This window comes from Akebia trifoliata, chromosome 14, assembly GCF_017979445.1.
Source record: "Akebia trifoliata isolate Shusen 1 chromosome 14, ASM1797944v1, whole genome shotgun sequence".
Classification (NCBI taxonomy): domain Eukaryota; kingdom Viridiplantae; phylum Streptophyta; class Magnoliopsida; order Ranunculales; family Lardizabalaceae; genus Akebia; species Akebia trifoliata.
In genome coordinates this window covers 13820050-13842416 of record NC_141388.1, presented here as the reverse complement: position 1 = coordinate 13842416, position 22367 = coordinate 13820050, and the positions used below count along the sequence as shown (strand labels likewise).

Below are 22367 nucleotides of genomic sequence, written 5' to 3'. Positions count from 1 at the left end.
TGCCACTTTTCTTGGTGGAATTTGGAGATGAAAGATTATTATAGTTCCCTTAGAAAACGTCTGTGCTGTCAGCATGGATTACCATGAAATGTTTTTATTTTGCAACATAGAATTATATGGAGATTACTGTATCATCCTATCCATTGCACAGGGTACTGTTTCCAGGGATTGGATTTTACGCTCTAGCAAAACTTGTGTGGTGTTATACTTCTCTCAATCTTTTCTATTAGTCTGCGAGTAGAATGTCTGCTTTCACTCATTTCCATTCCTTACAACGGAGGGGGTTAAGTGCATATGCTGACAGGAGGGTCGAACCAATTGTGAAAGCAAGGACATGGTTACAAAATTTGTCTCACTCGTCATATGATGACTTGACCCATATTTTTGAAAACTTGGCCGAATTTTATAAATTTGATGGTTTTTTTTTTTATTTTTTATTTTTTATTTTTTATATAAAGAAATTTTAATTTTAAATATAAATATATTTTTACTCAAAAATGATTTAAACTGATTATAAGAAGATAAAGAAACCCATAGTAGTATAAGAAGATTAGAAAAAGTAAAGGAGAATTTTCTGAAATAAGAATAAATGTTCCAATATAGCAAAAAAAAAAAAAAAAGTTGTATCGATCACATCATAAGTGATTAAAATTTGTTCAAAGGATATACATGGGCCACGATGATGGCTTGCTGGGTATTAAGTGGTGATGGGCCACGATGATGGCTTGCTGGGTATTAAGTGGTGTTGATCATCAACTTTCCTTGGGCACGCACGTTACATAATCCACCTCTATAACCATGGACTCAAAGCTGACAGGCAACCATTCCACGTGTCTAGAAAATCATTACTCTTATTGAAACGGGATTTCATTAGCTAATCAACATCAGGGTCACATTATCAGCACTCTACTCTTACTCTCCCGGCATTAAGTTGCCTGGCAACTCGTTTTACTTTCCCCACACATTTAGCCTCTCTCTATTTCGATCTCTGTGGTCCGAATTTCATCTAAGCTCCTCTGTCTCTGCAATCTCTCTCTCTCTCTCTCTCTCTCTCTCTGCCATCTCGTCTACATAAAAACGATTTTAGGTAGTTTTGATTATTGAAATTACAGTGACAAGTTGAAGAAGAACGAAGCAATAACTAGAAAATGTTCTACTCTCATCAGTTACTCGCTAGAAAAGCCTCACTAGGCCAGATCTGGTTTGAAATTTCATTCTTTCTTTCTTATCGATTTCATCTACTAAATTAAACTCAATTAAATCTAATTTCATGAATTCTTTCTCTATGTTCCCTGCAATAATAATGGTGTGAAGGATGGCTGCAACCATGCACGCAAAGATCAACAGGAAGAAGCTTGATAAGCTCAATATCATCAAGATCTGGTCATCTATTTATTTTCTTCTTCGATTTTTCTCATTTTCTAATTAATTTGATCTTAATTCATAACCATATAGTTCTCTGTCTCTGTTTAATTTTTCAGCGAAGAGATCTTATATCCATCCGTTCCAATGGCTCTCAGACTCTCTGGAATTCTCATGGGTACTACTAATCCTCCCTCTCCTCTCTACTCCATCTCTAAGGATTCTAAGTTCCTTTCATCTCAATCTCATTTCTATGCCTGAATTTTCAGGTGGAGTCGTCATCGTCTACGAACGGAAGGTTAAGCTTCTCTACGGTAATTAAAGCTTTCATTAATTTCATCTTTTATTTCAGTTTCAGAGAATCTCTGTAGTACAACTTCATTTGATGTTCTGTGTTTCTCTTCTATTTTTTTTTTTTTAAATTACAGATGATGTTACTCGTCTCCTGGTAATGGAACAAAACTTCTCGATCCATCACTGAAGAGGATTGAAAACCATTCTTGCATGTTTTTGATCTACACTTTTCTGATCTTCTCTGTAATTTCGACTTCTTAGGTTGAGATCAACGAAGCATGGAAGATCAAGCCAGTTGCGGATCCCACAGTACTTCCTAAAGGGAAATCCCAAGCCAAGTTAGTTTAAATTATAATACTCATACAACCTTCTTCTACTGATTCGTCCGGCGCATGTTAGCTAGAACAATAGACTCCGAACTTCACACTTCACAGAAATGTTAACGTCCGCCGTTCGAGTACGTACGAATAGTAACAATTGTGGTTCGTTCGTGAGGAGTTATTTGTTTATTTTAATGGTTGCATACGCAGATACGAAGCTGTTACTTTGCCTGATAATAATGAACAAATGGAGGTTGAACAATTGCTCCATTTCTCCAATACTACCACAACCACAACCATGAGATTCCATGAAGCTGGATATTTTACTATGGTACGCTAACATACTGTTCCGTTCCTTACTTATTAGTCTTATTTTACTTAATGACCAAAATGCCACTCTAACTTATACTAGAATGATCTAGAATAGATAATTGAATAATTTTAGGGTTATTCTTTTCACCCAGAAAACACAGGAAGGGAAGGGAGCTTGATTTAGGATCCCATAGTTAGATCACCATCCATCCATCCATCCCTACATGATCTGATGGTAACGTTGGCGTCTAGTCGTGGTGGGGTTGCTTCCGTAAATATCACTCAAAACCAGCCTGCTTTCATCAAGGAGGCAAGGAAAATCTTGTCTGTGCGGTCATGTGGCCTCATATCGAGACCGTTACAGCTGCTTTTAGCCTTTTAACGATTTTTGCCACGTACGCATCACCTAAGTTATTTGTGTCATTTCAGCATTTTCCTTATCGAGGAATGTTAAATGGACGCCGTTTTTTCGCCTAGCTTCGGAACGTGTTGGTTCATAGTCCAACGTTTGCCATCGCAATATAACATCAACAATAAACAGAATTTCTTTATTGTTTCCACTGTCATATTTATTTTTTTAGATTTTAAATTTCTAAAAATATTATTAGGCCCACATTGATAATCGCATTGACAATTCAATAACATTATCCTTTAGATTTTATGAAAATATTCATATTATAAAAAAAATTTAAAAGATAATATTTTTTAATTTAATTAAGGTATTGAAAATGAACGGCTGCGAATACTCAAATATAAAAATAAAATTCAACGACAAAAATTAATTATTAAACTTTTTGTTTTTAATTTATAGAATTTTGTCCACTCAACTCCATTGTATGATCATATTTTTGAATGTCACAAGGTGATCAAATAAAAAAGTTTGCTTATTTTCACTATGGGCAGGAGAGGAAGAGAGAAAAGAGCTTGAAGGGCATTGGCAAAAAAAATTGTGCATTTAGCATCACTCATAATATTATTCACACTTTTAACGCACTACTTGGTCATGATGCATGAAATTTGAAATACTCTAAGCCTCGACGAGGGTTTTGCATCTTAATCAAACAAACTATTGAGATGATTAGAGAATATTTCTTAGGTTAAAAAATTTATCAATATATATGGGAGAAATGTTTTTTCCTCCCACCATAGTCTCAAAATTCATAAAATTCTTTGAATTAGAGGTTAATGGATTAAATTTGTGAATCAACGAATTAATCGATGATTCCTTGATTAATAATGGAATAGGATAACATTTTTTATCTTTCACCTTCAATTGTTATTATTATTTTTTTCTTTTTACATTCAAACATTTGATAATGATAGGATTTTTAGAGAGGTTGAAGATAATGGGTTTTACTTAAAAACCCAAAATGAAATTTTATATATTGTATGAAATTTTTACGAAACTTTTCCAAAGCAAATTTAAATCCCATTGAATAATTTGCAAATCTGAAGATTTTTTGTTACATCCCATCTTTGTCAAAGCCATCGGCTCATTTGTGATAGAAAGATCCATGACGGTTTTGAGTGGACCATCTTAGTCAAAGCCGTGCGCTCATTTGTGATAGAAAGATCCATGACGGTTTTGAGTGGACCATCTTAGTCAAAGCCGTGCGCTCATTTGTGATAGAAAGATCCATGACACTTCATGCATTTTTTTTTGTTGGTAACTTTTTTATCTTTATATTTAATATGATTAAAAATGTTTAAATAAAATAAAGAGAGTAGAAATCATGCTGAAATTTATAGTTTACAGGTCAATCGCTAATGGGTTAATGCGTCTAAAGAGAGTGCCCTTGGCTTTGAGTTAATTGGGAGAAATTATACTCAAGTCTTTTTCAGATCATTATACTTGAGACTCCTGTAATTGGGATACTCACAATGCATGTGGGCTCATGTGATTGGTTGATCTTGGATCCCACGAGATTGTGAGGAAAAAGCCTGTGAGAAAAAAAAATTCCGTCAATTGGGGGTGGGGTTGAATATTTGTAAGGATTCCACCGATAAACACATTCAAAGAAAAATATATAGATCCCTAGAAAAATTATATTTTACTTCTCGAGTTACAATCGAGAGTGGCATCCCATTTCCCTATAACAATATTAGGCACATTTTTATTAGAGATCAAACACATTGGACAGCGAGCACGGCTTAGTTAAGAGCCTTAGTTGTTTTAAATTCCAACAAAAATGTGCCAAATAAATACCTTACGTTTATTATAGGAACAACATTGTTCTGGATCCTAATTCTTACTTCCCATCTTAACCATAGGTTTAAAAGACATGGGACAAACATTTGTGTTGGCCCCCACTAAATCATATACGACATTCAATCCATCGATAATTTGCACTTACATGCACGGGCAGAGCAGGATTTTCTTGTAGTGAGGGTAAATTATTTAGGTTTTTTTTTTTTTTTTTGAGAAATGAAAGAAAAAGATATTCAGGTCATTTTCAATTGGTCCATGGGAGAAGGCCCTGTCAAGATGTAATGTCATCTTTAAAATAAAAAACATGAGGGGGAGAGGGCGGGTGGGCCCCCTGCTTACATGGACTGATTATTATTATAATAAAAAATGAAAATAAAATTAAGCCAGCTCTAATGGTAAATTATTTTGATTCCGAAAGCAACAAAGCTATTATGTTACGGTGAAAATGATGATGCAATTGTATAAGCGCAGAGACTGGACCATGTTGATGGGCCCTTCATTAATGTCGATAATCAAAAAGGAGATGAGGATTTTTCTCAGCACCATCATCAAGGTTTCTCTCTCTCTCACTACATTTCTTGTCTCCAATTATTCTTATATCCACAAACATATTCTTAATTATATGGGTATCCAAACATTCAAAAGCTTATTGTTCTCTATCATGATTCATGAATTAATTTACTGATTCTATATAATCCTGTCTTTAATGATCTCACTCAGCTGATGCAGCTAATATCACCTTGTTCGACCCTTTTGATTCATACCAGCCAGATACGTCCCTATATAATCGCTTTGAGAGGTCAGCTTAATGTTTCTTTCTTTCTTCCTACCCCCAAATCTTTATTTTTTGTCTCCCTTATTAGGGGTTTTTACATCTGTAATTCTGTATCAAACTAACTTGTCAATTTCTACAGATTTGATATTGAAGGAGACGAAGACGAGCAGACGAATTTCACTCCTCATGAGTATTCACGAATTCCTACTTCTCTTAGACCTTCCCCACCCCCTCAACAAGATCCACACCAAGGTTTATAACAATTAATTAATGAAGAAATGCTTCAATCTCTATGCTTTTTAAAGGGTTTTCTATTTTTATGACTTCTTCACGTGTGAGTTGTGACGACATCAACACAATTTATCTATCTATCTATTGTTAAAAGACCATAGTTTTATAGCCCGTTGAGTCAACTCAAAACTTGGCTGAGTTCCCTTGATTGAATTGAATTTTGAGAGGCCTCGGCCCCAAGACCGGATGAAATCATTGACTAGCCTTATCAACTTGGCCGAGTCGGATAGAATAAATATTCAGTTGGATCACAAATTCAAGTGGAGTTAAGTTTCTGAGTTTTAAAAACTTTATTTAAGACTTCTCACATCAGGGTTTAAAAACTAGTCTAAAAGTATATTGGATTTTGTTCACACACACACACACACACAGAATTTACTATATAGGCTATATATCATTGGAAGCCCCATCTTATAAGTGCAATAGCTAAAGCTTCAAATAACAAATTTAACACACGCATAGCTTACAATACCCTTGTAAGAAAGAATGTATAAGACTATGAACACCTTCATGCTTATCCCATGGATTGACCAAGCTGGCTATGGTTAGTGACCTTTAGTTCATTCCTTCAGCAGATGAAATCCAAGACCATCCAGAACCACAAAACAACCAGCAATCCGATGAATGCAGAGGCGAAGCACAGCAGGTAGTTGAACTTTATAAATAACAATGTAATAGCTATGGAGAAACAACTGTTTTACAAAGTGCATTGAAACTCTAACAGGCCCAGGAGAATAAACAGAGGCCAGGGCCAACAAAACGGAAAGCAAGAACAAGAACAGATCGCATCGTTATGGATTATGAACAAACCATCATTTCGGGTCCTATTTACCAGTCCTGGCTCCAGAATCCATCTGACATTGTCTCAAGAAGAGGAAGGAAGAACAAGGTTTATAAATTGTACCCCTTCTTTTTCAAGCAATGGAAGTTCATACAGAAACTGTTCTAAGATTCATTTTGTGGTTATTTATTTATTTTTTATTTTAAAGAAAATCTTTCTGAGTCATACAAGGTCTTTTCCAGAAGGATCAATTGCTATAAACAGAATTTCCAACCTTTTGTTTTCTATATTATTAGTTTATAAATGCAAATCTGTTTTGCAGCTCACGAAGACGATGTCCATTATGAAGACAGCCCATCGAATGGAGCTACCACCCGTGGCCCTTGGTTATGGGCCACCAGGATTTGGAACCAAAGAAATCCATCATCCGACACCTCTTTTGGAGGATTGGATGAGACTTACCGAGCTTCATCATGTCCATGATTCACCTTCAGGTCAGGGTCTTGTGAAAAAAATTCTTTCCAAATCGAAAGAATCAGGGAGAAAAAACAGATGGAGTACTAAATAATCTAAAATTGACTTCATTGTAGGAAGAAATTCACCACCCCAGCCACCCGAACCATCATCATCGACTGCACCTGTTTATAATCAGGACCCTCTGCAATTTGTAAGCTGTTGTACCTAATTCTTTAAGTGTGTAGTGTCTTTTGTTGAGGAAATGCTGATCCGTAATTGATGCATTTGGATTTGAAGTCTGTTGAAGATTTTCCCAGTGGAGTTGGGTCTCAACCCAAGCAAGCCTCCATAGAGAAGCAAATGCCCAATCTTGACAACGTGGAATTTCCAATAAATGAGGCGAATCTCATCTTCACACCAGGAAATTCTGGTATATTGGGTTTTACTCGAAACCCTTTACCTAAAATGCAATGTTTTCAGACCAATACTAGTATAGCTCCAATTAATGATATTTGTTTCCATTGGAATTACAGGGGACAATGAGAGATCCATTCCCAGTTCTGCATCTGGGAATGGTTTCCTGCCACGTGAACCAGATATCCAACTGCCTTCAGGAAGGTTAGTAGATGTTAGGTCAACATTGAATCACAATCGATATGTTTTCTAATTTATTTGCAAAAATCACTAGAAATACATCTATGAACTTAATTACCATCATTTCATGATAATACACATTTTTTAGTTATTAGTTTTGAAGAATGTTAAGTAATGGTTGTGTAACAGATCCAACATAAAAAGGCCTTACTCTTCATCAAGACAAAGCGGGAGCGGCCTTGCTCCAGTAGCCGAGGAGGATCCATGGGAGCTAAACGAACCTCAGTTCAAGCTCAGAAGATTATCCGAAAATGGGCTACCCCATGACCAGGGTAAACTAACCCATCTACTTATATATATATATATATATATATATATATATATATATATATATATATATATATATATATATTAGCAGCAATGGTAGTACCTAATCTTCTTGATTTGATTATTGCAGAAATGTTAGTTGAAACTGGACCCACTCAGACCCCACACCCACTTATCGATCACCCAATCGATAGGATCACCGATGCCATCCGAAAGTAACTTCTTTTTCTTCTTCAACTTCTGATGGTCTTCGTTGTGCAAATGTCAGCCTAATCTCTTTTTGGTCTGTTTGTCTTGGATGATTCTGCTTGTATACAGGCAACTAAAGACACATTTTGATACACCGGGGACCTATCCAATCGAGTCTCTAGACCAACTAGCCTCTGGAATGAATCGGAAAAAAGCCGCTCAACTCTTCTACCAGACCTGTGGTATCAAACATCATTCTTTCCTTGTCTTACACAGTTGTAGTTCAGTGCCTTTTATCATCACTGATTAGTTAATATCACTTCTCGAGCAGTGTATTTTAAGCCATTGGATGGGTTTTAAATCTGATATGGGTAATTGGCGGTTTGCAGTTCTTGCTTCTCATGATCTCCTGAGAGTTCAACAAACGGTGGCATATGGTGACATCCTCCTCTCTAAAGGACCAAAGATGTGAAGATGACCATCCCAACCTTATTTCAGATTAGGTAAATTGAAGAGAGAGAGATGCTCTCTTATACTGGTTGTATTTTCAATGCTTAGATTTCCAAAAACAAAATCTCATTAACTATCAAAGAACACATTTTCCACTTATTATATCCCAATGGTTTTAACTTTGATTCAGTAATTCACTTCAAATGATCACATTTTTAATCTTGTATTGTATTGTTGTAGCCCCAGACAAAAACAATCTCCAAGGGGTCACCGACTTGGTGCAAATTAAAACATTTTGACATTCCGTTCAAATTGATTATTTGGACAGCAATAATCTGCATAAATCAGTGGAGTCCATAAGAAAACCTTCAGATTTTGTCTGCACCTTCGTCGAATCCCGAAGAGCTACCAACACCAAAATCCAATTGCTTCTGGTGCTTGGAACGACGCCGATCATCAAAGTCTTCCCATCCTTCAAACTGTTAACCAAATGATACTGTGATCAAAATGTTCAAACAGAAGGAGATACAACTTTTGACAAGGTTCAGTTAACCAAAAAAAAAAAAAAAATTGAAAATAGAAGTTAGTACCTCACGAAGTATTTCAATTGTGATTTCTGTGCCATGGAGATCAAGCGTTGAGAGCTTGGAGCACATCTTGAATAGTGTGGGTGGAAGAGATTTTAGCCCATTGTTTCTCAGATGCAAAGCCTGAATGAACCACATATGGGGATTATTGTTTCAGGCAAGAAATTAGTTAGTCAATACCAGGTTGGCAAAGACAAGCTAAGCTGTACTATTATATCAATGGAATCTTAAAGATATATCTTAAAGGATGACCTAGCAATATGATTCTCTTCTAATCTTCATTATCAGCATCAAAGATACATCTCAAACGTTTGTCCATTTAATTCAGTTTAAAGCCATGCCCTCATAATTCTATTTTGTTCATAACCTCTCTCACTACGTCAATCAGTGTTTTTTTTTTTTTTTTTGGGTCTTCCTGTCGCTCGTGTAACTTTCAACTTGCACAGTCCTAATTAGGGCTGCAATCAGCCCTATTTGCACCTTACCATACCATTTCAATCGACTTTCCATTTTTTTATCATTTACTGGGCTACCCCTACAATTTTTCAAATGTGTTACTCTCTAATTTTACGTTTCCAAAATCATCAAATTAGATGTCTGAACATCCTCATCTCTACCATGCACACATTCTTGATTGCCAACAATAGCTCCATAAAAGATAGCTAGTTTTACTCTTCTTGAAACAATTTCTTCTTATAGTTTGATTAAATATTATTTGGTCACATAGCACTCCAAAAGTGACTACATATTTGCTTTTGGAGCACACCTCCTTAATCTATCCAACCTCGTGGATAATAAAAACCAAAGTAAAGAAAATGGTTGTTGCAAGGTATTTCTAGCCATCATTATTTACTAGAGCTCTTCCTCTCTATGGGTGCGATTATTGAAGTTGAACTCCATTTACAAGTTGCATAAGAGAGTACAGATATTGTGTAATTCAAATCCTTCACTTAGATCAATAAGCACAATTAACAAGTTGTATAGTGATGAGGCTAGAGGTACGTATGGGTGTAGTGTGTGGAGAGGCATTCTGAAGGGAGTTGATAAGTTTGATAGGGAGATTAGATTCAAAGTTGGGTTGGGGGATAAGGTTAGATTTTGGGAGGATCGATGGTGTGGAACTTCATCTCTGTCGACTCAATTCCCATCCTTGTACGCTTGCTCTTTGAAAAAGAATAATTCAGTGAGGCAATGTCTGATTCGGAATGGGAATACTGATTCTTGGGATCTGGGATTTAAGAGGAATTTCAATGATTGTGAATTGATGGAGGTTGCATCTTTCTTAGATCTCCTAAACTCGATCCAACTTAGAGAGAATGAGCAAGACAGAAGAGAATGGATTAAGGCTAAGGATAAGAAGTTCTCTGTAAAGTCTTTCTATTCTTGCCTTCTCCCTCTGGGTGAGGTTTCTTTCTCTCCTTCTATCATTTGGTCCGCTCTTGTTCCTTCAAAGGTGTCTTTCTTTGTCTGGCTTGCCTCTTTGGGTAGAATCCTTAATTTGGATAAATTGATTTGTCGGGGGTGAATTACCCCAAATTTTTGCTTCCTTTGCTCGAGGGATGGGGAGTCTGCCAATCATATCCTTATCCATTGTTCTTTTTCCCGTGTTATTTGGATGTTCTTCTTTTCTCGCTTTCAGGTGGATTGGGTTCTTCCTTTATCTTTTTTTGCGCTGTTAGAGAGTTTGACTTTCAATATCTTCTCTTCGAGAAAGAAGCACCTTTGGGCTATCCTTCCCTCGGCCATTGCTTGGGGTCTCTGGGGAGAGCGGAACAACAGAGTATTCCAAGGCAAAGAGAGCTCAACTCACTCTGTGATTTTAGAGATTCTGGGGTTTCTGTTCCTTTGGTCAAAGTTGAGTAGAGACTTTGAGCGAGTGAGCTTCCATGATTTTGTTAGTAATTGGGAAGCTATTTGTGATTAGGTCCTCTCTTCTTGGGAAGGTTTTTTTCCTTTCTTTGTTTTTTTTCTTGCTGTTTTTTATTCTTGTATTGGGGGGCTATCTCAGCCTCCTCTTCTCGCTTCGTTATTAATATAAGTTTATATTTATCAAAAAAAAAAAAAAAACAGTTGAATTATGATTGCTATGACGCAAAGGAGTACCATGATCTCAGTGCTACTACCATTAAACTATCTAATCTGTTTTTATCCTTAATGGTGGTTTTAACATGGAGCAACACAAAACCTTAGGGCAGTTATTATTTACTCGTGTCATGTACTACCATCGTTGTCTTATGCTTTGTATACTTAATGCGTGTCATCCTGATATGTAGTGGCACTGGCCATGTGAAGACCATCACCTACTTATCCAAGATGAAAGCTTATGAACATGTTCAGCCCAAGCATTATTTAGAGCTTATGCAAAGGATTTATGGGCTATCCCTATATTTGTAATACTTGTACAATAACAGTGTGATGCACCAAACAGCTTCATCATATAAATTCAACAATGAAATGAAATAAGAAATTTATTTTCATTTTTGATATGCAAGCAGGTTTTTCATTCTATCAACACTCTAATTTTTTACCAACTTAGCAGGCTGGCACCTTCGAAACTTGCAGAAAATTCTAATGGTAACCATTAATTATGCCTTACATGCTTTGATATAATTACAGTACCAATTTCCAGAGAAGGGAAAACAGTATTATAGAAGAAAGAATATGTACCTTCAGATTTTGCAGATTTCCAAGTGTCTCAGGCAAGTCCACCAGAAGATTTGATGAAAGATCAATCTGTGTGTATTGGAACCATGTTATAAGACTACAATGGCAGTCGAAATTTTTTTATAACTGGAAGGAATTTGGGATGTAAAAAATTTTAAGAGATAAAAACAGAATATAACCTCAATAAGAGATCTGCAATTCCTTATACAGGAAGGCACGGAGCTTATCCTGTTAGCACAAGAAAAAAATGTCATGGGTTATCAAGGATGAGTTAAATAAATTTTAACTCAATGTATCGTTGACGTATGTAGTAGAAGTCTAAAATTTATTCCGAAAAACCCATCATATTTACTTCTTACAGCATTAGTAAAAAAAACATATTTCTAAAAACCATGGAACTCATTCAATGCCTTCCCAAAAGAGAATCTTTAACCCTTCACTTTTGTGATGCAAAGCTAGTTTTCCACTAGTAAATAAGTAGTAGCAAATTGATTGAAAATCGAAAATGATAGCAAGCATGTTAATAATAGAAAAGGGTGAAAAAAACTACCTCACTATCAATTGCAGGGCCAATTAAATGATAAAAACCGACGTCAATAAAGTACCTAAAATAGCCTATGAGGGAAAAAAATAAAAAAAAAAAATAACAAGAACTTAAATAATACCGGTTGTTGTTTGCTTTCAAAATTTGAAGTTGACTTAGAAGACCTATTTCAACTGGAAGATTTGTCAACTTGTTGTTTGCAACATGAAGTTGCGTCAGAGATGTCAAAGCACCCAGTGAAGAAGGCAATGTTGTTAAACTGCACAATATTATGTAATGACCCATAGTTAGTCAACACAGTAAAATATAAGAAGACATGCTACTGAACAAAACACTAGAAAAGATCGGCTTCTTGGCAGTTAAATCAGGTACTAGGAAATATTACCTTCAGTCATTGTGAGTTCCTTACTAGTTTTTACTAACTAGATTACCATCATGATTATGTACATGTTGTGAGAAGTAGAAGTAAGACAATAGACCGATATGCCTATATACAGAATATGCAATATAGTTGCCAAACACAATAAAAATCCCTGTTCCGATCTTGGCAGCTCGCAACCTTTTCTGGCAGGAAAAGGATCCTATGGTCAGTGGCCCCTTCTACAAGTTGTAGGGCCACATGGAAGGAACAAAATTCTTGTGTCTTCAATGGAAAGGAGCATGACCTTCAAGGTATCATTATCTCTATTCTTGGGTTCATATCCTTTTGGTGCAAACAAGTTGAAAGTTTAATACTGTATTTTTCAAGGACTTTCTTTTCAATTGGGGGAACGTTTGTAACAAGAGATCATAGTTTTGGGGGTGGTGTCCATTATGCATGTTAGTGGAGTTCCTTTTGCTCAATTTTTACTTCCTTCTTTCTATTCTAAATGTGGTAGGTCTTCTCAACCTCCTATCTTCTTTGAAATGTACCTTAAACTGATAATATTTATATATATAAAAAAACAAACAAAACTTAAATGAAAAAAGTCGATATTTACTACCTACTATTTCCTTTGCACTCCCACTTTTTGGGCCCAGATGTATATCACATTGGACGATCCAACCACATGGGTACTTGATCATGCTTAGTAGGCCATCCTCAAAAACAACCAATCCATTTTGATACCGAAAACCTCATGAAATTCACTTGAAATTGGAAAATCTAGATGACTGTTCAATTATACAATTCTTCAGGTCCACTTTTATGTGGTTAGTAATGCCAAATTAAAGATGATCATCATATTGAGAAGAACTCACTTAACAGTTAGATGGTCAAACATGAAGTCTATGCAGGCCCCTACAAATGAGAATAGAAAAAGGAAGTAAAATCAGGGAGTATGTACATACTGTTATCAAATGAGAAACCGCTACTCTTTAAACAAAGTAGATGTGGTCATCGAGAAAGAAAAGTTAAAAAAAGGAAAGAAAAGAACTAATGGAGCAATAATCCTTATACTAAAACAAAGACTTCAGACAGGTTGATTGCCCCAAAAAATGGCACCCCATGGCCAAGTGAGAAGGAAGCCTAAATAGAAGCGAGAAATTGGGAAATCCACATATGCTACTGTCTCAAGTGCATGTGTTGAGATGCATGGAAGTCACAACCCACAACCACAATCCCAATATAGTAAAATTTACAAGTCATCTCCCACTTCTCAACCGAAACAAACAACTGTAAGACGTGGACTAGAAGATCGGATATGCAAAAACACACAAACCCATCAAAAGAGATCTAAAGGATCTAAACAGCTTAAGCTGCATGGTGAGAAAAAGATCAACTGACCTAGATCTAGGAGCAGCTCAAGAACTAGCAACTTACCGAATGAGCAGAAACTTAACATAGTTAGAAAATAGCGAGAGACATTTTCTTATAATTGTTTTCATTAAGTTAAAACAATAAATAGAAAGCAAAACAAAACTTTTCAACTTCACTGGAAGAGAATTTCCTGTATTAGACTGTTTATGACACTATTCTCTACTAGTGTGAGGCCATTTACAATTGCCAATGCAACCAAAATACACCATTACCTAACAATTGAAAATGGTCAAGTGCAGTAGAGAAAACACATTTAACAGGAAACTACACTTCATTGTAAAACATACAATGATCTATGATAAACACCATCAAAGTTATCTTTGTCTATAAATGGCAGTTTTACTTTCAGGAAGAAAGAGATATACAAGGAGATCCAAACATTTTTCCTTAGCGATCCACTGACAGTAATTGGGTAACCTTCAACAAGAGGACTCCACAATGGAGTTCTAAAATTTAGAAATCCTCAAGGGGAGAGACAAGCTTCCACCTCATTAGAGTTGTTCAATCCCAACTACCTGCATATATCATTTCTCTCTTCATTGTCGTCCCATTGAACCATTAATCCCCAAAAAAATGCGGACCTAGATTCCCATCTAATTACCCCTTAAAATTTAGTTTTGGCAAGTCCCAAGAGTCCATCTAGTTTCAACCCTGGAATTCTTTGTCAGTCCTCAATGGAAACCTTTTTGCCTTTATGGAGCCAACTTTCATAATCTTGACTCCCATGAACATTAGTGGAGCTGAAAGTGTGAATATAGCCTGTCCTGTTTTGGACTACAAACATTATAATTATTTTCATCTTTCTTTCTTTCTTTTTTAAGGGTTACAACAACCAAACCAATATCGGGAAGGGTGGGGAACCACTTACTAATTTTGGTTTAGAAACAAAACCGTTAGAGACTTTAGAGATGTAACACCTTCCCAGCTAATGCATTCGTCCGAGATATCATTTGAATTCAGGAACAGTTTCTACAAAGGTTGCAAATAAAGCAGCAGAGTTTCTCAAAATTTGAAGTGACAAAGTTCTCCAAATAATTAAAATCCATAAATTCCAATAGAAAAACAACAGGATGGTGAGAAAGATGTACCTGTATAGAACTCAGAGAGCCAACTTTGGTTGGTACTTCGTGAATATAATTTTTGCTAAGATCCAGTACTCTTACAGAAGATCCACAAGCCCACACTCCATCAGGGATAACCTTCCAATTCACAAGAACAAGAATGAGAGCTTTTTCTCCTTTCACTGGTAATATGGAAATTTGAGGTGACACCAAATTCATAAATATTTTTGGGTTTTTTGGTTTCTTGGTAAGTCTAATTAGCAGGAGCATCTAAGCTTTTTTTGGTTTTCTTATGTTATTATTCAGGGAATATTAGCATGACTAAACTGAAATGAAGAAAAAGGAACATTAGAAACAAGACAAACTAAATGATTTTATACCTTCAATAGCAATCATAAAAACCTTTAATGATATTTCACAAAAGCCTTTGCAACTGAAACATACTCAACATTATATAAAGAAAAAATTCAATCATGGTACCTTTTTTTTATTGGTAAGCCTTCTAATGAGATCAATAACTCAATATGGAGGGAATTGAACCTAGGTCTATGGTATCATCATTCATCAACCATAGATTTACCAACTAAGCTAGCTAGTACCTTCAAATAAAAACAAATCAGATAATGCATCATCAAATAATACTTTAGTTTTTAGTTTTTTTTTTTTTTTTTTTTTAAATGTATTGTTTTGTTCTAGCGAGCCTGTTTTTAATGAGATCACTAACCATTCGGTGATGGCAGGAACTGAACCCAGGTCTATGGTATCACCCATAGACTTTACCAGTGTTTTTAGAGGCGCTTGACGCATAAGCCTCGAGGCACACTAAAAGGGTGCCGAGGCGATTAAACATCTGAGGTGTGGATGAGACATACACCTCGACTGAGACGCAAGTGTTTTTACTGAGGCGCGTATGCCTCGGTCATAAAACAATTGTAGTGGTGGACATGAACTTTTTATTTTAATTTAATATAATGGTAGATCATGGACATTCTTAGTGTTGAGTATTGGCTATCGACTCTTAATTATAGGAGATTGAAACATTCTTAGTGTTGGTTATTTTATTTTTTATTTAAATTATTTATATATTTGATACTATTTATTTAAAAAAATTGATGCGCATGAAGCTTACACCTTACACTTTGAGGCACTGGAGATCCCAATGCCTCACCTCACGCCTTAGCGTTTGAAAACATTGGACTTTACTAACTTTTTTTGTATATTGGTAAGCCTGTTTTTAAGGACTTTAGTAACTCGATGCTAGCGGGATTTGAACCTAGGTCTATGAACCTAGACATCTAATGTCTCACAAATTCTATGAAGAATTTTCCAGGTTTTATTGTTATGTTAAATCCCCCCTACCCACAAATAGATAAATAAAAAAAAGGAAAGCTCATCAGATTTTCAAAGCACAATGGACTGTACACCAGGAAAACATCTATCACAATTTCATAAACTTTTTCCCTAGGGGAAAAATTCATAGAAAACTCGTTTTTGGATTTCTATGAGGGATTTTTTTAAAGAGGAAGTGAGATTGAAAGATTGTCACCATGGTTTTTGCAGTAAGGATCACATCATCATTGACAGGCAATCTTGCCAAACCACATAAATTTCTGTGACGTGTTCCATATTTCTGATTTGCGTATTTTTCTGTTGTTTCTTGCCCCCAATGACTATAGATTGATCACTCATGGGGCTACACATTGTTTTCCTTGGCTACTTTTTTCGCAACAAAACCGTCTGATAAGAAGGAAAATCTACCAACACTTCCAAGCCACAATATATATAAACTCATGCCTCATACCTTCAATTGACATTCTGATAAAGCTATAACTCCAGTAATCTTCCAACGCTCCGTCCTACTCTTTTCAATAGGTGCGTCAACCTTACCGTGCACCATCCGATTAGTGTCAACAGCATTCCTCCTCGAGATAGATGGGGTAGAAGATGCTTTAGTGATGGGACCATCCTGTTAAAAGAGGAATACTTAGGACTTGTAATTAGTGTTTCTCGGTTGATCAATCCAAATTTAATCAGATAACTCTTCCTAGATATAGGGAATCAAAATGAAATTAAGTAAATTTAATCTGCATCATTAAAAAAAAAAAATTCGATCCTGAAAGAAAACCCTAGAACCAATAAAGATGATAGAAAGCTTGTACTTTGTAATGCCCAATAGGTGTTTCTCACTGGAACAATCTAAATGTAATCAGATAATGGCCCCCATTCGATTAAATTACTAGGTACAGAGTATCAAAATGAAATTAAGCAAATTTAATTTGCATCAAATTACAAAAAAAAAAAAAAAAAAAATCCCATCTTGATTCTTGACAGAAAACCCTAGAACCAAGAAAAAGAGATAAAGTACCCCTTGATGTAAACCCTGAGAACCAATAAGCATGACCTTCGATCCATTCGTGATCTCTGATGCCTTCAAAGTCATGGTGTCTACAAGCATCTTTCCTGTTACAGAGCCACACAAAAAACGATTATTAGTTAGGGTTCTATCGTTTTTTATTATTATATAGAAAGAGAGATAGAGAGACCTTTGGAGATTAACTTCTGTCCTCTGGGCAAGACATTGGTGAGGGGTTGAAGAAGAGATTTGAGATCTTTTACAGTGGAATCCGAAGAGAGGGAAACTGGGATTGATCTTCCGCTGAACTTCACTTGGATGGTCAGGATCTGTGAGGCACCACTTTCTTCTCCTCCTTCTCCCTCCATCTTTGTTTCGAGTCACTGTCACTCTGGTTCTAAATGCGAGCTTATCATGGTTTTAACTTTTAAAACATGGCTTCTTGAATCTTGACTTGTCTCGTCATCGCTCATCCACAGATACCGACTTGACTCGCTTGAGTCATTGGGCCTCCGATCAATCAATGGGTTGGGCTATTTTGCACCATTTTTTACTTGTATCACCCATATACACGCCATTTTCCAATATGGTCAAATTACTCACCACATCTGTAATACTCCGAATTTTTTTATTCATATCTCAAGAAAAATTAAATAGTGAAATTTTAAAAAAATTCTAAAAATAAAATTTTAAGACTTTTTTTATTCATTTTTAATAAAATCTAACTTCATCATTAGATTCAAAATGATTAAAAAACATAATTTAGTCTGAAAGCACACTCAAATACGAGTTTGAACAAAAAAATTATAAAATCTTTGATTTTCACATTTAACAGAACTAAATAAATAAATTTTTGTTAGAGTGAGAATTGATAGAATCCAATCGCATCATTGGATCCACGACGAAAAATTATAGAAAATTGAGTATTCATTCATTAGTTTCGGAGTCCGAAAAGTCGAATTAGTGTAAAAAAAATAAAATAACTTCGAAAATATCACGTGCGTCCCAATATTTATTATCTAAAGAATTCTTTAATTTTTTATTTCTTCATCTTCCCCAACCAGTCAACCAATAGCACCCCATATGTTTGTTTTGTAAACGTTGATTTTGAATTAACTTTGAATTTGAATTCGTAACAAACAGGACTCCGTCAACACTCGACAAAGAAGAAAAAAAATGTTTGCAACGTCGAACTCTACAAATCCCGTTTGTTTCTTTTACTCTATCTATTTTCCTTCTTTATTTTTCATCAAAAATCAGCCGTACTAAAAAATGGATTTTAATCTTTTTCACTTATGATTTCATCCATTTAGAAGCCAAATCGTCCCTCGTCACAAAAGGGAAAAATGACGTTATCATCAAGATCTTCAAAATCACTAGATCCATTTAAAAAAATCAGTCATCTCCACATCAGATTTACCTCGATTTTTGTTTTGATCATCTCGATTTACACGCATGTTCTTCAATTCTAATGCCCAAAAAGTAGTAGGGGCTTATGATTATTATTGGTAATCATAGATTTCGAAAATACTTTTAGGATGTTAATAAATCTTTTAATTATATTTCAAAATGTAGAATTTTCATCATTTATTTCAAATTCATATGAAATATATGTGTTTAATTGTGTTTTATAATAAATTATATGTGAATGAGACATTTCATCGGATTATTTCCGTCAATTGGGTCATCTGCCACTACTCGGACCTTATTTTGATTTAATTTCTATAAATTTTTAATTAAAATGATAAAAATGAATTTCAAAGTTCAAAAAATGATTTAATATTCAATGAACTCATATATTTTTTTTGATAAGTAGTAATTCATTCATATAAGAAAATCAGGCCAGTCGAAATGACCAACCAAGCACGACCTTACAATATGGAACTACTCATAAGGAATACAACAAATCCCATCCCAATTAAAAATAAAATCTTCGAAGAAAACCCCCCTAAATTCCTTAAAAACTTTGGACCAGAAGAATATAAAGCCCACAATGGACATAATTGTCTCTCCACAATCTTTCTGCTTCCCCTCGAAGATACGCCTATTTCTCACAAGCCACACCCCCCAACAGATTGCAAATGGTGTAATACTCCACAATAGTCTCTTCGCACCACCAAACGAGTAACCGGTTGAAGACCAACAAGTAAATAGCTCCTTTAGAGTTTGAGGAAGACAGGATATAACTCTAAACAAATTCAAAAAATGCACCCATATACCATGTGTAAATTTACAATGAAGAAGAAGATGATCTGACGATTCTCCATTATCCATACATAGCACACAACAACTCGCCCTACACAAACCACGTTGCATCAGAAAATCCATCGTTTAAATTCTTCCTAAAGACGCTGTCCATGTGAAGAACGCAACTTTACTTGGAACTCTAGAGTCCCAAATTGAAACATGAGGAAAGGAAATATCTGCATTGTCACATAGGGAATGATAGAATGAGCGCAACGAAAACTTTCCATCCTTACTCGCCATCCACACTCTCTCATCCTCCCTACTCGAATGAAATTTTAAGCTTGAAGCTCTACCAACTAATCTAACAACATCTTCAAGTTCCAAATTGTCGAGTCCTCTCCGAAAACCAAGGTCCCATGCCTATTCACCACCTATGGATTGTCGAAATGATGTGATTGGACTCCCTTTTTTTGAGGATATGGAGTACAAATTTGGAAAAACCTCTACAAGTGGTTGGTTTTCGCACCAAATATCTTCCCAAAATCTTACCCGATTACCTTGCCTCACTTTGAATTTAATTCTCGGATTGAACAACGGAATGATCTTCATGATACCTTTCCACATCCCACATCCATGAGGATGTCTAACTGACCCGCTTTCCCACCTCGTTCGTCTGGCGCCATACTTCCCTTCTATGACTTGTCTCCACAAGCTATTTCTGTCAGTCCCAAACTTCCAAAGCCATTTTCCCCTCAATGCCAAATTCATAGTCCCGAGTCTCCTAACTCCAAGGCCACCATATTTCTTGTCTGAGCAAACCCGTTTCCAACTCACTAGATGGTGCTTCCTACTCCCAACTCTATCATGCCAAAGAAAGTTGCAGAAAAGCTTATCTAGTCTTTGTTCCACACTTCTGGGCAATGAAAGTAGAGAAAGAAAGTAAACTGGGATACTAGATAATACACTTTTTATCAAAGTCAATTTGCCTCCTTTGGAGAGATAATTAGCTTGCCACACCGCTATTTTCCTCTTGATCCTTTCCACTATTGGATCCCAGATCTCCACCCTCCTATATGGGGCCCCTAGCAGCAACCCCAAATAAGTAGAAGGTAACCTACCCACATTCCAACCCATCGAGGCCGTAAGAAGAGTGACACACCTAACCATGCCGATTGGAAATATCTTGTTTTTCCTCATATTAATTGGAATACCCGATACCGCTTCAAAGCAACAAAGCATACCACTTAGCCTCCTTGTCTGCTCAATAGAGTCGTCTAGGAAAATTAATGTATCGTCTGCAAATTGAAGGTGTGAAACATTAACAGTAGCTCTTACTGAAAACCCTGCAAAGAATCCATTCGAAACCCCTCTCTCCATCATCTTTCCAAGCGTTTCTGCCACAATAATAAATAAGAATGGGGATAAAGGATCCCCTTGTCGAAGACCCCTAGAACTCTTAAAAAAATCATAGGGCGATCCATTCACCAGAATCGAAAAAGAAGGAGAGGACACGCATGTCATAACCCATGATATCCATCTTCTACCAAAACCCATTCTCCCCAACATGTATTCCAAGAATTGCCAACTGACGTGGTCATAAGCCTTCTCCAGATCCACCTTACAAACCATCCCTGCCTTGCCAGACTTCAATCTAGAATCGATACACTCGTTTGCTATTAGAACTCCATCCAGAATTTGCCTCCCTTTGATGAACGCACTTTGACTCCCTCCGATCAACCCTTGGATAACACCTTTTAGTCTTTTTGCAAGGATGCTCGTGATAATTTTGTAACTAGTGTTCATCAAACTTATTGGCCTCAGGTCTTTGATATCTTCCGTCCCCATTACTTTAGGTATCAAGGCGATAAAAGTGCAGTTAGAACCGAGATCCAACACACCATCTCTAAAAAATTCCTCAACTATGCAATGAAATCACCTTTGATGATCTCCCAATAAGATTTGTAGAATTCCACAGGGAAACCATCTGGACTAGGCGCTTTATCATTCTTCATGCTAGAGATAATATCCCAAATCTCACCTTCTTCAACGGACCTTTCCAACCAAACACGTTGACCCTCAGAGATTCTATCAAATTGCAACAATGCAAGTTTAGGTCTAATGCGAGATTCATCGGTATACAACTTCGAGTAGAATTCTACGATTCCTTTGGTGACCTCCTCTTCCCCTTCCAAACATTCTCCATTTACTATTATTTTTGTAATGCGATTGTTTCTACTTCGGGTATTAGCCATACAATGAAAAATTTTCGTGTTGTCGTCCCCTTTCTTAAGCCATCTAACTCTAGACTTCTGTTTCCAACTAATCTCTTCCATAAGTGCCAGCCTTTGATACTTCTCACGAAGGTTCATTCTCATTGTCCTGTCATCCATTAAAATCGGATTTAACTCTTCCATTCGGTCTATCTCCTCAATTCTCAATAGAGCCTATTTTTTTTTTTTGTATGTCCACCTTTCCGAAAGATTCCTTATTCCATTCTTTTAGCACCGCTTTTAGAGCCTTTAACTTCTTTCTAAACATTTCCCCTGTTGTTCCTGAACAAGCAAAACTCCTCCACCAATCTGTTACTGTGGATACCCCATTTTTGCATCCACCTGACTTGGCAATCTGTTATCCGGTTGCTGTGGATTCCTAATGATAAGCGCAAAGAACTCGAAAAACTTGTGAGAAGTCTCCTTTCAATTTTCTCTGTCTTCCAATTTTATTCTACTTTTTCTTCTCGATACGCGACATAGAACTACATACGCTTAGGATCGTTACTCCATACACTCAACTTAGAAAGTACGTACACTTAG

At 36.1% G+C, this 22367-nt stretch overlaps 2 protein-coding genes across 3 annotated transcripts; one reads left to right on the top strand and one right to left on the bottom strand.

Moving 5' to 3' along the window:
• The first annotated feature begins 1049 nt into the window (after positions 1-1049).
• Positions 1050-8553, top strand: SYN1 (Rad21/Rec8-like family protein). 2 transcript variants are annotated; one of them, XM_086422692.1, is made up of 20 exons: positions 1050-1201; positions 1315-1383; positions 1482-1540; positions 1632-1676; positions 1791-1810; positions 1918-1994; positions 2187-2307; positions 4969-5050; positions 5218-5296; positions 5412-5524; positions 6139-6209; positions 6288-6452; positions 6667-6838; positions 6935-7011; positions 7098-7230; positions 7334-7418; positions 7584-7726; positions 7852-7936; positions 8040-8152; positions 8300-8553. In XM_086422692.1, the coding sequence occupies exons 1-20, from the start codon at positions 1149-1151 to the stop codon at positions 8380-8382; spliced, it is 1845 nt and encodes a 614-aa protein (XP_086278818.1). In that variant the 5' UTR covers positions 1050-1148; the 3' UTR covers positions 8383-8553. The 2 variants fall into 2 exon arrangements, with proteins under 2 accessions (XP_086278818.1, XP_086278819.1); XM_086422693.1 differs by lacking the exons at positions 1050-1201; positions 1315-1383; positions 1482-1540; ... (2 more) ...; positions 1918-1994; positions 2187-2307 and having other exon boundaries at positions 4930-5050; positions 6136-6209; positions 6288-6838.
• LOC147386382 (LRR/ubiquitin-like domain protein) lies at positions 8509-17788 on the bottom strand. The gene is made up of 10 exons (XM_086422694.1): positions 17558-17788; positions 17380-17474; positions 16816-16980; positions 15042-15152; positions 14822-14922; positions 12277-12414; positions 11791-11839; positions 11615-11680; positions 8951-9070; positions 8509-8839 (listed from the first exon to the last, which is right to left on the bottom strand). Exons 1-10 carry the CDS (start codon positions 17733-17735, stop codon positions 8729-8731), a joined length of 1134 nt encoding a protein of 377 aa, XP_086278820.1. The 5' UTR covers positions 17736-17788; the 3' UTR covers positions 8509-8728.
• Between the last annotated feature and the right edge of the window lie 4579 nt (positions 17789-22367).

Excerpts from the sequence above, each read along its gene's own strand:
- SYN1 (XM_086422692.1), top strand. The coding sequence starts at position 1,149 with ATGTTCTACTCTCATCAGTTACTCGCTAGAAAAGCCTCACTAGGCCAG. Across the intron at positions 1,677-1,790 it reads GAAGGTTAAGCTTCTCTACG|ATGATGTTACTCGTCTCCTG; the intron begins GTAATTAAAGCT and ends TTTAAATTACAG. Across the intron at positions 2,308-4,968 it reads AAGCTGGATATTTTACTATG|AGACTGGACCATGTTGATGG; the intron begins GTACGCTAACAT and ends GTATAAGCGCAG.
- LOC147386382 (XM_086422694.1), bottom strand. The coding sequence starts at position 17,735 with ATGGAGGGAGAAGGAGGAGAAGAAAGTGGTGCCTCACAGATCCTGACC. Across the intron at positions 14,923-15,041 it reads GCTCTCTGAGTTCTATACAG|AAACTGTTCCTGAATTCAAA; the intron begins GTACATCTTTCT and ends CAACCTTTGTAG. Across the intron at positions 12,415-14,821 it reads TTGTTTCTAAACCAAAATTA|TTTAACAACATTGCCTTCTT; the intron begins GTAAGTGGTTCC and ends AATATTGTGCAG.